At 37.2% G+C, this 13,547-nt stretch overlaps 1 protein-coding gene across 1 annotated transcript; it reads right to left on the bottom strand.

Moving 5' to 3' along the window:
• Positions 1-2,422: 2,422 nt before the first annotated feature.
• Positions 2,423-11,820, bottom strand: pithd1 (PITH (C-terminal proteasome-interacting domain of thioredoxin-like) domain containing 1). Its single transcript, XM_044335290.1, has 6 exons — positions 11,479-11,820; positions 10,303-10,346; positions 7,313-7,390; positions 6,138-6,242; positions 4,871-4,979; positions 2,423-2,915 (listed from the first exon to the last, which is right to left on the bottom strand). Exons 1-6 carry the CDS (start codon positions 11,668-11,670, stop codon positions 2,814-2,816), a joined length of 630 nt encoding a protein of 209 aa, XP_044191225.1. The 5' UTR covers positions 11,671-11,820; the 3' UTR covers positions 2,423-2,813.
• Between the last annotated feature and the right edge of the window lie 1,727 nt (positions 11,821-13,547).

The raw sequence follows: 13,547 nt of genomic DNA, 5'->3' as shown, positions 1-13,547 counted from the left end.
AAAGAAATAAAACTATAAGTAGCAAAAATATATATATTCATAGTCAAATATGATCAATATTAAGTGGTAGAAAATGACTATTAAGTATTCACCTATTTTATGCCACTTTGTACTACTAGGGAAATATTAATATTTCAGAGGAAAATGTACATTTTCCTCCACCACATTTGATAGTTTAGTAGTTACTTTTCAGACTCATTCATAAATACATAAAAACATAATATTAGTACAGATAATGATGCATTATTTAAAGTACCCAAACATATATATAGCAAGTGACCAACCGCAGCATTGCTGTATACAAAACAAAGTCAATATGAGCCAATAATACACTGACGCGGTGACATTTGACCCATGTTTAGCTGACATTTTGCATGATTAATTCTTATACTTTTGATATGCTAAGTACATTTTGTTGCTAAATCTTCTTTACTTTTACATAAGTAAGTGATTTGAATACTTCTTCCCCTGCTGTCAATATGATCAATGTATCCCTGTAACAGTGTGATTTCCAGAATTATTGACCTTAATAATAGCTGTAAGTGTATTAATAGACTTATCCTATAATTGTGAATTTTCATTTACCTTTTGGAAAGATTTAGAGGAATATTTAGGTCATTTAGGTTATAATATATTCTTAAGTAACACAGACATTGTTTGCTAACTTTGATTTTTAATGTCCCCACTTCAAAATCTATGATTATTTTGGTTTTACTGTTGAGCAAATTATACCTTATCTTCTCCAAATTTCAGTTTTTTTATTTTGTTTAATTTACACAAAGTCCTTGAAGTAGTACTGAGAATAACTAGTAAAACAGGTCAAGTGTCTGAAACACATGGATATTGTAAAGCTAAATGTAACTGCAGTTTATACAGTAGCTTAATGTTGCATTTTAATTCCATTTTAATTGTGGCACTGACAGCAATGAAAATAGTATTTATGGCTCCTGTAGATAATCCAGAGAAACTGGGAGACTGTTTTTGTAAAGACACACTGGTCCTGATTTCTCTAAATGTCATTTGTAAATGCTTTGAGCAGCAAAACTGTCTACATACACCTACAGGTGAGATTTTTCTTTTTTTAAATATAGCAACCTTTTTGGAGGGCTCAAACATCCTATTTTCTAAACCCTCCAAACATACAGTCTTCAATACTGAGTGCACACATTCTCGTAAATGCACTCGCAGGCTGCAACATACTGCATGATGTCATGCTGCATTACTAATGCAAAGAAATCAAGAATGACATAAGCCCTTTGTTGGGAAAACAGGAAGGTGAGGAGGTAACGGGAAGCTTTTCAGTGAGTTTATACTAGTAAATATTGGCTCAAAAGCTCAAAAATGACAATATGGATGTGAATGTGACATGTTTGTATTTAAGTGTTTTTGCAGAGAGTGGACCTGTGCTGCAGGAGACTTTGGACTTGGTCCAAGCCCTGATCCCAATATTTCATATTATATTATATTAAATTATATTAATACCTCAACCACACTCCATCTAGAAAACTTCCATCTTCCCTGAATAGTAGCATGTTTATTTAACTAACTGTATCAACTCAGAGAGCACTATGGAAACCCATCCAAGTCCTGCTCAGACTGGACATCAGTCACACAATGAACCACTAGGTGGCAGAAGGCATCCAGCAAACATCAGTAGACAATATTCTGGTTTTACAAAAGGCATGAATAATGAAATTATATTGGCATGTATATTTACATTCCTGTATATTTTTCTGCAGATGTTTAAGTGCCACTGAAAGACCCTAAAGCCCACAGGCAAGTTTTTTGAGAATATTTTATTTGAGGCTGTTAACCAGTGCAGTGGAAACACAGGCCTTTATGTTTTATTTATTTTAATTAATTGAAGAATCAAATTGATTTATAATGCTGTTTAGGATTGTATCTGAGGGCAAATGTGGTTTTTCACATTAGTAAGTGAAAGCTAACAGAGTTACCGCTTATTTTAAAACTCATTTGGCTAAAAACCACAGACGTACTTGACTGGTTATCCACATGATAAAGTGGCCTGCTTCATTTATGGTTGATTGAAAGTACTGTTAGGTATAAACACAGCATTTTCTTCAGATTAGCACCTATTTGTGTTTGTAAAACAAATCTGTTTTGATTGAATGATCTTAAACTGTGGAATTAAAACAGTAAAACTCAATTTTGGCAGGTTCATTAGACTTAATTTCAGCACCATGCACTGTTCAAATAGCACGGTGCAACCACGGTTTTAATGCCCTGTTCATATAAGGACAGTATTCGATGTAACAAAGTTATATTCATGCATATTTTGGCCCATGAGCTGCTATTTGTTTCACTGCTTTACATGTTTTACATGAAGCTGATTATGCATCCAGAGTTTAAACATGACAACCAAAGTCTTGAGTTAAATTAATCAAAAAGTACAATTGCTTAGTTTCATTTTCAGCTATCAGTGTTTTATTTTAGCTGTAACTTTATTGCAGAGGTGGATATCTTTTGACATGAATCAGAGTATACAGGTTATACTGATAACAACAGACTTAATCTGAGTGTCAAATGTTTCATGCATTTATTAAGCTTTTTGCCGACATTCTTCAAGCCTTCACTCTTTATTGCCACAGAAAAACAGCGACAACTTGGCACTTCCAGACACATCTGAAGCTCTCTGGTCTTCAGATTTCAGTGCTCAGTCCCGGTCGAGCTCGACCAACCTGCCAATACGCAGCGTTGAACTCATCTTTGACTTTTTGGACCTGTGTCAATGACAGTCAGCAGACGCCACTGAAACCTCTCCTCCTCCTCTTCCTCCCGTCTCTCTGAAGCTTTCAGGAAATGAAGTTGGTTTGCGGGATGATGCTCTCCACCTTGTGATCTGCAGGGTTCGCTGACGCCTCGTAGTTACAGATCGTCACTTCATGTCTGTGAGCCTTGAAAGGGCAGAGAGAAAGACAGGTTGACTTCCAGCAAGGACAAACGTGAATTGATTTAGTGTTTGTGGTTAAAATCGAGGACATTCACAGAGAGGCAGAGCTGCTCTACACTCAAAGAAAGTCATGAATTTTAATTTAAAATTTAGTGTATTTGTTCCCATGTTATCTTTATAAATGAAGCACAAAAGAGGACTGGCAGCACTACTATAAAGTTGACTGTACTCGGGCTACAACAAATGGTAATAATAATTTTAATTTTTTTAATAATAATAAAAAAGAAATAATTCAACAATTTTTGACAATCATATTTCCCAGAGCTCAAAGTAGTATTTTCATTTGCATGTTTTGTTGGACCAATAATCCAAAACCCAAATATATTCAATTGAGTATCACATAAGACAAAGAAAAGCAGCAAATCCTCACAATGGAGAAGCTGAAACCACAATATGTTTAGCATGTTTCTTAAAAAATTAAACAATTAATTCATTGTCAATATAGTTTTCTCAGCTTTAGACCGTATTGTTTGAGCTCATGGAGGAAACATTATAGAATATAGCAGGAGGTACACAATATGTTCTAAATAACTTTTTATATTTTGTCATTTTAATTGCCTTGGAGCAGTACGTCAGACTTTTTGTCTTTCATGCTACTCCATCCGTCTCCCAGATGAGTAAAATCGATTTTAGATTTTTATCAACTGGTGACAAAACTAATCATAAAATGAGCCAAGTAGAACTTTATTTAAATAACATTATCAAAAACTTCAACTGCATATTTCTTTGCACAAGTTTCTCATAAGTTTAAAGTTTTGTAAATGAAAAATAAAAAGTTTGGCAAAACTGTCAGAGTTTTTAAGACAAAACAGGTCACAAGGCTGTCCCACTATATTAACAGTGATATATATAACATATGGAATTTGATCATCACTTGTTTGTCTTTTCTTCACTGTCTAAAATCTGTCCATTGTGTACTTTAAATATCTATAGTGCCCGTCAAACATTTGGACACACTTTCTCATCTGAGGGAATGGGAAGGTGTGTACAAAAACTTTTAAAATCTTAATTTTATAGCATCAGAGCAGCTTTGTTTATTCATTCATTTATAGATTAATTTAACTTTTACTCTGCTTAAATGTTTTGCCCCCTGGTCATGCATAATCCCAAAGCAATGACTCTACACCTCCCCATCTTGGGAAACCCAAATACTCCATCCAGTCTTGGGCTGATGTAAACCATATCAAATAAAACAGTTTTTACTGATGCTGAAGAGAAAACCTCAGGCATCAAGCTTCTGAGAGATAAAACGATTCAAAGTCCTTAAATACAGCTTGGAAAATTGTGAAAATTAAAATCTAGAATTGGAGCGAATATGGAACAAACTGATCCTCTGAAGCAGATGATCAGTCATGAAGGATTTTAAAAAGCCGCATGGCTGTGTGGCCGCCGGCGTAAAACACACACAATCTCAGCAACTCTGAGCTACGGGACGATGCGGCATGATGCAACTATTTCAGAATACTGTAAAAAATGTCATGTTTTGATTCTTTCACTTAAAGAAATGGATATCAGCATCGCACCGGCTGACAAACACGCAGAGACTGTTTTGAAGATGAAAGGGAGACACCAGAGAGATACAACAATATTTTAGGGGAGAATCTTCTGCCTTCGGGATAAAAGACGCAACAAAATAATGTCTCTCTTCAATATAATAATCTGACACACACAGCGAATCAACCATGAATCCTGGAAACACTCGTTAGCCCAGTCGCACTGAGGACAATATGTGGACAATATACTGGTCAAGGTAACAAAGTCAGCACACGTACACAACATATGTGATAGATTTTTAGTAATGTTACAAATTCTCACATGTTATTAAGGCGTTTAAAATGATCAGACCAAGAAAATAAGAGACGCTTCGGCACACTGGTGACGTTTCATGTTCAGACTGACCTCTGAGTATTCTCCTCTGAGGCCGATGTAGTAGACCCGGGTGCTCTCTGCTCCGAAGTTCTTGGAGACGTGGATGGAGAGGTGCTGAACATTGGAGAAACGAGCGATCCTGGAAAGAACAAGAGACACTTCAGGAAAACAAGCGATAAGAAGCAGTCTGTATATGAGAAAAACTGTCTTCTTGAGAACCAGGATGGAGTCGTCGCACTGAGTTGCAGTTGAAGTTGCAAACATGTTAACACTGAGTCACGGCGCGTGTGTGTACGTAAATATTACGCCAACAGAAAGAGAAACACATGCTTGGTTTCATTTGTCATGTAAACGCTTCTTTGACCAGATTATATTTCATCCCGCCTCTGAAAATGATCCTGACTATCAGTTCTACATCTCTTGTGCGGGCGAATTTAAAAGCCTCCGAATACGACTTTGCAGGATCCAACAGTTAAGGAGAAAACTTAAATTTTTCAGCGGGAACATCTGTCTGTATGACACACTTAACTGGCTGCCACTTCACTCGAGGAGACGTTTTCATCAGCTGCTCTTTGTTTTCAAATGCGGTTACTTTAACTATCATTTATACTTAAAGCAGCTTTCAGTTCCATTCAGATCATCATATTCACTCAGACACACTCAACAACCTTTTTTATAATGCCTACAATCTTTAAAGAAACTGGGAGATGTGTTTTTAAGTTTTAAGCACCATCACACACCACTCAGATTGATGACTTCTTTCCATGACTTCAAGACTTCTTTGCTTGTTTACCTTAAATCTGTTTGTTCTTGTTTTTGATTGATTATGTACCTTCAATTTTAGTTTATAAGTAGACTAGGTATTAAGACAGGTAGATTTAATATCTAATACTGGGTGTTTGGGATGGTGGGAGAGCCCTTATGTGTATGTCCGTGCTGATTGTTTTGTGCTGTTGGATTGTTTAATCTATTACCATTATTATTATGTATTAATTGTTTGTTTATTGTTTAAATATTTGTTAACTTTCATGTTTTGTGCCTGAGGACCTTCTTGAAAACAAGATGGTACATCTCAAGGGGTTTATCTTCTTATTAAATTTTGAAATAAATAACTGTGCAACACTTGTGCGATTAATTAATAAAATGTGTTAAATGTCTGTCTGTCATCCTAAACGTCTTCATCTTCCTAGTGTGAGGGTGCTCAGCAGTGAGCTGGTTGTGGCTTTCAGCATCATCCCGGCAGCTGCAGGGACTGAATCACACTGAAGTTAAACAGTATTCCTGCTTGTGCTCTCACTTGGTCGGGTACTCCAGCTCAGCGGCAGGGTCTCTGTTGAGTCTGAAGGCTTGTTCAGGTTCTCTGCCGGTGTCATCGAAGGACATCTGAGGGATGTTCTTGTACCTAGAAAAAAAAAAATACAATGAGAAGGTTAAATTCATGAAATTACTTTACTTTCTCTAGTGAGGGAGAGGGTGGGAGTACTGCAATCACGACCACACCCACAGTACTTTAACGTCAAGTCAGTTTTTACTTATGTAGCCCAATATCACAACTTGTGAATTCGCCTTAAAGGTCTTTAAAATCTGTACAGCAATACAACATCCTCTAATCCTTAGACCCTCGATTCTCCATTCGATTTCTCTTCTAGGACGGACAGATGTTATGTGTACAGAACAGACAAAGAAAGCAAAATTACAGAACGGACAAACAGGATGACAAAGGGGAACTTCACTGATATTACACATCAAAGTCTGTTTACAGGTCTTGGGGAGTACTACTGCATATGTGAAAAAGTAGTATAAAGCCTTTTATGGCTCCAGAGAGAGCTGCAGGAAGTCTGATAAATTGCTTCATGTGATGTCACTTGAGTCAGTGTCGGTCGGAGCTGAAAAAGTTTGAAAAAGGAAAAAAAAAAAAATCAGTGGACATGGAGTTAGAAAGACGAGAGATTACAGACCTCTGGAGCCCGCTCTTCATCTCTGCTCGAGGCTACGTTAGCCTCTACTAGCTTTTTATTTTTTTAAAATGGGACGTAGCACAGATTCATACACACCAATGTGCTATCCAAGTGTTCTTTTTCCTTTGTGTCTAATTTTCTCTTTTTATATTGTAATGTTTTTTATATATTGTGCTCATAGTTTAATTGTCTATGGTGACCAGAAGGGAGCGCAAAGTATTGTGCGACTGACTGTTCTCTGTAACATATGACAATAAAGATTTGATTAAACACATTTCTCTCACAACACTTTGACCTGAGATAAAAGTCACAGAGTGATTTTGACTTTTTACCTTCCTAAACATTAAAACCTTTAAGTCTAGTGATGATCAGGTGACATGATAAGGTTCGATGGAGACAATCAATTTATAGGAGCAAGAAATTTTCACATACGGTTGTGTAAACCAGTTATGGGGATGTTTATTCTGCATGACCTCTCTGACCCCTGATCAAAGAAGCGGCATCAGACACTCACAGTCGTATCTCGGCTGGATGAGATTCGTCGTCTTCTCCGGAGATGATGACGCCTTTCAGCTTCACACTGCCTGTAAAACTGAAAGAGATGACACAGAGTTTTTTTGCTACTATCTTGGACAAAACGGTGCAAAATCACAGAGAGGAGACGCCGACAGCACAAAAAAATAGGACGCTGTGAAAGGAAAGTAAGCAGAAGCCGTCACGAGAGACGAATGATGAGATGTGAAAACTAAAAGTGAAATTAGAACCAGAATCACTTTAATCTGTAACTAAAGACAAACTCAAAGAGCTGATCTCAGTGTTATTAGGACCTTAACAACAACATTTTGTAGTAAAATACAAGGTATCACTGATTTACTGTGCGTTGCCATGTACAGTTATACTTTAAACTGTAAACCAACAAAAAAAAAAAATCAATATTCCAGCACACCAGGATGCTAGGATTCACACTTTTTTTACTAACACATAACATTAAAAATAAAAAGGAGCGAACTACAAGTTTCACATGTTGCTTCATCAGATTCACGCTGTGCTCGATCGCCATCAGGTGTCTTTAAATAATCAGGTGCTGTTTAGCCGAGAATACAACAGGTTCACATTCCCAGATACAAATGCACTTCAAAAAGTCAACAATAACAGGAAATAGCAAATATAATTCTACCATATAAAATTAGATTTCAAGATTTAGTTTGTCATTTTCTTGTGTATTTGCATACACACAAAAAAAACCCCGAAATACTGTTCCTCCCAGCAGGGCAACAACAGAAAGGATAAAGATATACTGTATATCTAAAAATTCCCTTTAAAAAAATGATAAAAACATAAAAATCCCAAGAGAAAAAAAACAAAAAAAGAACGAGCAGTTAGCAGCACAGTGCATTAAAGTGCATTTAGAGAGAACAGCACATGTCTCAGTTCGATGGAGGCAGATTAAATTAGATATAAATATTACATATCCTTTTCCATAAGATAATGAGATACAATTAATGTCCGAGTACTAAATACATTGTCTGGCTACTCCATCTCTAGTACTACAGAGGATGAGTATATCCATAATGCAGACATTTTCATAAGATAAATATCACAGAGTACAAACTACATGAATTTCCTCATAAGATGCATTCTACCGTATGCATCTGAAAATAGTAGAAAAAAGTAGAAAAATATATATTAGGAAAAAGAGGATACTATACAAAATACATAATACATTTAACCATAATTGTTCTCAAAATGGGCTCTGGGGATCCCCAGGGTTCTTTGAGGTGGTTCCAGGGTATCCCCACCAAAAAGAGAAATAATTTTTGTTTCACTATAATTTCATCCATAAGTAACACAATGACATAATGTGTGACTACTTTGGTCATGTGTTTCATACATTCTCTGTAATAAAACATCTAAAAGCAAAAATCTTATCAGATGTTTTGCCACCCTCACACAGGTAGAAAGAGTTTATTAATTGTCTGTCTACACGTCATCTATATGCTGAAGTGTCCATGTTTTATATATGTAGGCCAATCTAAGCGTAATCTGAAGTTGAGAACAGCTGAACATAAAGCAGCTATAAGAAATGAAATTCACAGGGATTGAGCGAGTCACTCCTAACACTAGAGGTGGCAATATCATAGATCAGTTATTGAAAGGGGAAACATATTTGATATATGTTCTCAACTCCTTGGAGCCACATGGGTTGAATGAAGCATTAGACCTGAGTCCATGTCTATAACTTGTGCTTGTATGTTTAACCTACATTGTTCCTTTGTGCCTACAGGTGACCTCGTATGTAGGTAAAGTTGAGCTACTAAACTCCTCCTGGCACAAACCCCCTTTCCTTCCCTTATTAAGACAGGTTGATTTAATATCTTCTCTGTGATAGTATTAACCTCCTCCGACTTTTGTAATGTATCAAGGTGGAATGTATTATGTATTATGTATAGTACCCTCTTTCTTCTAATATGTATCTTGTTATGAGGAAATTCATGTGCTCTATATTTATCTTATGGAAATGTCTGCATTCTGGATCAACTCATCCTCTGTAGTACTGGAGGTGGAATAGCCAGACTACGTATTTTGTACTCTGACTTATAATATTTAGGGTTCAAACCCCTGAACGTGTATCATGAAAACTGGTGTGCATGCTCCGGGGGCAAGAATCAACCAAAATCTGAAGCGCCATATTGATTGGTGCAAGTGGGCGTGGCCTATCAAATATTTGCCCATAACTCAAGATGCCTTTGAGCAATCCTGATTAAACTTACTGGAGACGTCCTGCATTGTCTCTTGAACTTACACGCCGAGTTTTATTCAAATCCGATGACGGAGGGACAAATGAACTTTGAGTGCACAAATACTGACATACTGCAGGCTTTGTGATGATGAAACAAGTGTGTGATTGGTGTCACTCCTTTAAAACAGAATTAAAGTAGCTGAACTGACTTTGCTCACCTCTGTGAATCCTGCTCACGGCTTTAATTTTGGACAATTGAGCTGCTTCCTTCTGTTGAGTGCAAAAAGGTTTGAACCTGCGAATTGCTGCTTGCGGCTATATTTATATCTAATTTTGTACGGTAGAATTATATTTGCTATCCCCTATTGTTGACTTCTAGAAGTGCATTTGTATTGGTGAATGTGAACCTGTTTGTATTCTCCTCTAATCAGCACCTGATGGCAATCAAGCACAGAGTGAATCTGACGAAGCAACATGTGAAACATGTAGTTTGCTGCTTTTTGTTTTTAATATAATCTGTTAATAAAAAAAAGTGTCATCTCTAGTATCCTGCTGCAGCTGGAATACTGCACCAGCTGGCACCCAGGAGAGAAGCACTGCTGTGCTCAAAGTATCTTCACCTTTTTATACTTTAAAATCAGTGTGCGTACACGAAGCAAAACATTAAATATTCTGTGTTCATGCAAGCGAAAAGATAAAAGATGAGGCTACTGATGATGATGATGATGATGATGATGATGATGATGTGTAATTTTAGGACTCACGGGATGTTGAACAGCAGCTCTTCATCTGCGTCGCTCTCGACAAACTAAGAAGAAAGACAAACGTGTTAATTCTTACATGCATTATTTTTTGTAATTCTCGTAACTGTTTTTGCTACTGTTTCATCTTTCGTATGTTTGATCATGTCTACTGAGTATTATTTGATTTTTTGCTTGAACAGTTGACCATCATACTAGCAGGATATCAATTTTAAGCTTTGTCATGTCGGCCACTTACCTGTTACAGTAGAGTCTAAAAAGCTTTTTATGTCTAAAATAAAAAGCTTTTGATAAAGTTTTTGTAGATATAAGCCAATGCAGGTATATTTATTACATGACTATGGCACAACCATGTATATTACTGGGGTGGACAAAATATTAGGAACACATTTCAATATAATGCACTCCAATACACCACCACCACCACCACCCACTATGACCTCAATAATAAACATGAAGGAGAATCATCACCTTTCTGACAATGTCAACAAAAACTGAAAATGTCTAAGTTTTGTTTAGTTAATTGGTTAGTTGTTAAGTCTATTAAACGTCAGAAAATGTTGATCACTGTTTCCCAAAGCCCAAGATGACGTCTTCAAATGTCTTTTTTTTTGTCCTGACCAACAGTCCACAACCCAAAACCCAAAGATATTCCATATTTTGGAAGCTGGAATCAGAGAATTTAGCAATTTTCTGCTTAGAAAATGACTCGAAATGATTAATTGATTATCAGAATAGTTGGCGATTAATTTAATAGTTGGCAACTATTCAATTAGGTGACTAATGGCTGCAGGTCTACTTTAAATATCAGTTTAATTACTTCATTTTGTAGCATATCGTGCTATAAATCGGTATTTGAAAATAAAACTATCAACATTATGATAACGATTTTAACCATATTACCCCAAATTAGTAAAATAAATTAACGTCACAGGTCAGAGATTAGACTAAGAGTTCATTTAGAGAAGATTCAAACTGCTGATACAGTCTTATAGTTGTTTTGTAGTTGTTGTTTGTTTTTGTAACTGCGCAGTGAGGCTCCGCATGCAGAGACACTCCCCGCAGACCTACACTCTCACCCGGGTCACATGCAGCCAGGAGCCGCGGGAGTGAGTCTGTGTTTCACCGGGAACACACGCAGGATAACAGACCGGGGGAGAGGCTGTGGACGGCCGTTACCTTGTCCCGCTGGTTCCGCTCCTCCCACGGTTTGAACACCAGCTTTCCGTCTCCGTCCCTGCTCTCGTTCAGACATTGCAGCTTCTCCAGGTCGATCCGCCGGTACAGACCGTACTCCAGGCCCCTCTCCGCGGGCTCGTGCTCCCCCGCGCAGCCGCAACCGTGCCCGTGACCGTGACCGTGCCCGGACATCGTGGAGCTAAAGACGCTGCTTTCCGTTACAGACAGCCCGGAGGAGTGAGGCTGGAAACCACCGCTCTGTCTTCTGTGTTTTCATGAAGTGAAATGAGATCAGCAACTTTCAATTCGCTGCGTCAAGAGACCCGAACCGAGACAAGAACTTCCGGTTCGAGATTTTCAAAATAAAGCCGTTAGACTGTAAAGAAATAATGAACGTGATGTCACCCATTGGACTCCCGTTTTGAAGCCTCGAGTTCGCCACTTTGACCGTAGCCATCTTTGATTTTTGGAGCCAAAAGTGATATTTGGACGTGTGTGTTACTACACGATCTGAGTTGGATGTGACCCTAACGACACCCACTAGCTGCTAGTTTGGGTTGCACGGTGCATTTGCAGTCTGACGGAAAAAATAATTCTTAGGATGGTGAAGTCATGACCCGCCCTACTCTGCCTCTGATTGACTAGTACTCCTTGCCTTCGTTGGTTGGATTAGTTAGGTTTCTGCATGAGGATTGAGATTGGTTAGGGTTAGGGTAAGAATATCAGGGTAAGCAAATCAGAGGCAGAGTAGGGCGGGTCATGACTTCGCCATCCTAGGAAATATATATCGGTTACAGTCTATTGTTAGCTGTGATAATGCTAATGCTAATTTTGGCTAGTGAAAACCAGGCAGAATAAAATGTACTTACCGGAAAAACCCAATATCTGACTCCTCCTCAAGACTTTTTTAGGCGACCAAATGTTACAATTAATTTGCATGAACTGAAGACACAATAAAAAAACGACGACGACGCCTACACTCCTATTCTAATCTGGGATTACGATACGCAATGTACGTAACTATCGTTGTTGCCGCGGTAACGACTTGTCAATCACATTATAGTTACGCCCTAACGCATACACTGCTTTATCGTCTATTTTATTCTAAATGGAACCATAATTTACTAAATGAACATCATGCTGTACTAAATAAGGCTTTAAACTAGCGATTAAAACCATAAACTCATTAGGAAACTGTTTACAGAGGTAATAAATCAAGTGAGAAGTTGGGTCATTTTCTCATAGACTTCCATACAATCAGACCTCATTTTGGAGCCAGAGGAGTCGCCCTCTGCTGGCCAATAGAGAGAATGCATGTTTAAATCACTTCCGCATTGGCTTCACGTTTCAGAATTTGTCACTTGTTTAATTTGTGTTTTTTAGGACAAAAAGCTGATATTTACCAAAAAGTACAACATCTATTATCATTTATTCAAGTAGTATTACTTTTGGCTGTTGTTTCGTCTGAAAGAATCCATAAAAACCTCCACCAGCAGACGCAGAAGCTGTTAATCTACTAAATAACTGTTCAATTACTAAACTGGACATTTCACATCCCTGTTTTAATCCCTGCACCGGTCACTTTCATATATTTCATCAAATTGGATTTAACATTGTGCATTGCATTCAACCTCCACTGTTATATAATTTGATTATTTATTGCACATGTCATATTTAATTTTTTCACTTGACATCTTCATATATCTCATACACTTCATTCAGTCCATATTTCCTCTGTACAGTCAATATTTCATTTCAAGTTTTATATCCCATTTCAAAACTATTATTATTCTATTCGGTGAATATATTTTAAAGTTTTTATTTGTTTTTGTCTGTTATTATGTTTTAATGGATCTCTTTTCTATTTTTAACAGTGTGTCTTTCCTGCTGCTCTGTTGTTGTTGTTGTTTTGCTATTTCGTTTACCTATGTTAAGACTTTTACAAAAGCGCTGTATAAATAAATGTATTCTTACTTTGCATTTATTCATAAGATTATTCATTATGATGGTTATTGGTCATCATCATCATCATCATAGCCTGATGTATTATTTTTTTTACCTAATATTGA

The sequence above is a fragment of the Thunnus albacares genome, chromosome 19 (assembly GCF_914725855.1).
Source record: "Thunnus albacares chromosome 19, fThuAlb1.1, whole genome shotgun sequence".
NCBI lineage: Eukaryota > Metazoa > Chordata > Actinopteri > Scombriformes > Scombridae > Thunnus > Thunnus albacares.
The sequence above is the reverse complement of the archived record's forward strand: the minus strand, read 5'-3'. Positions and strand labels throughout refer to the sequence as shown.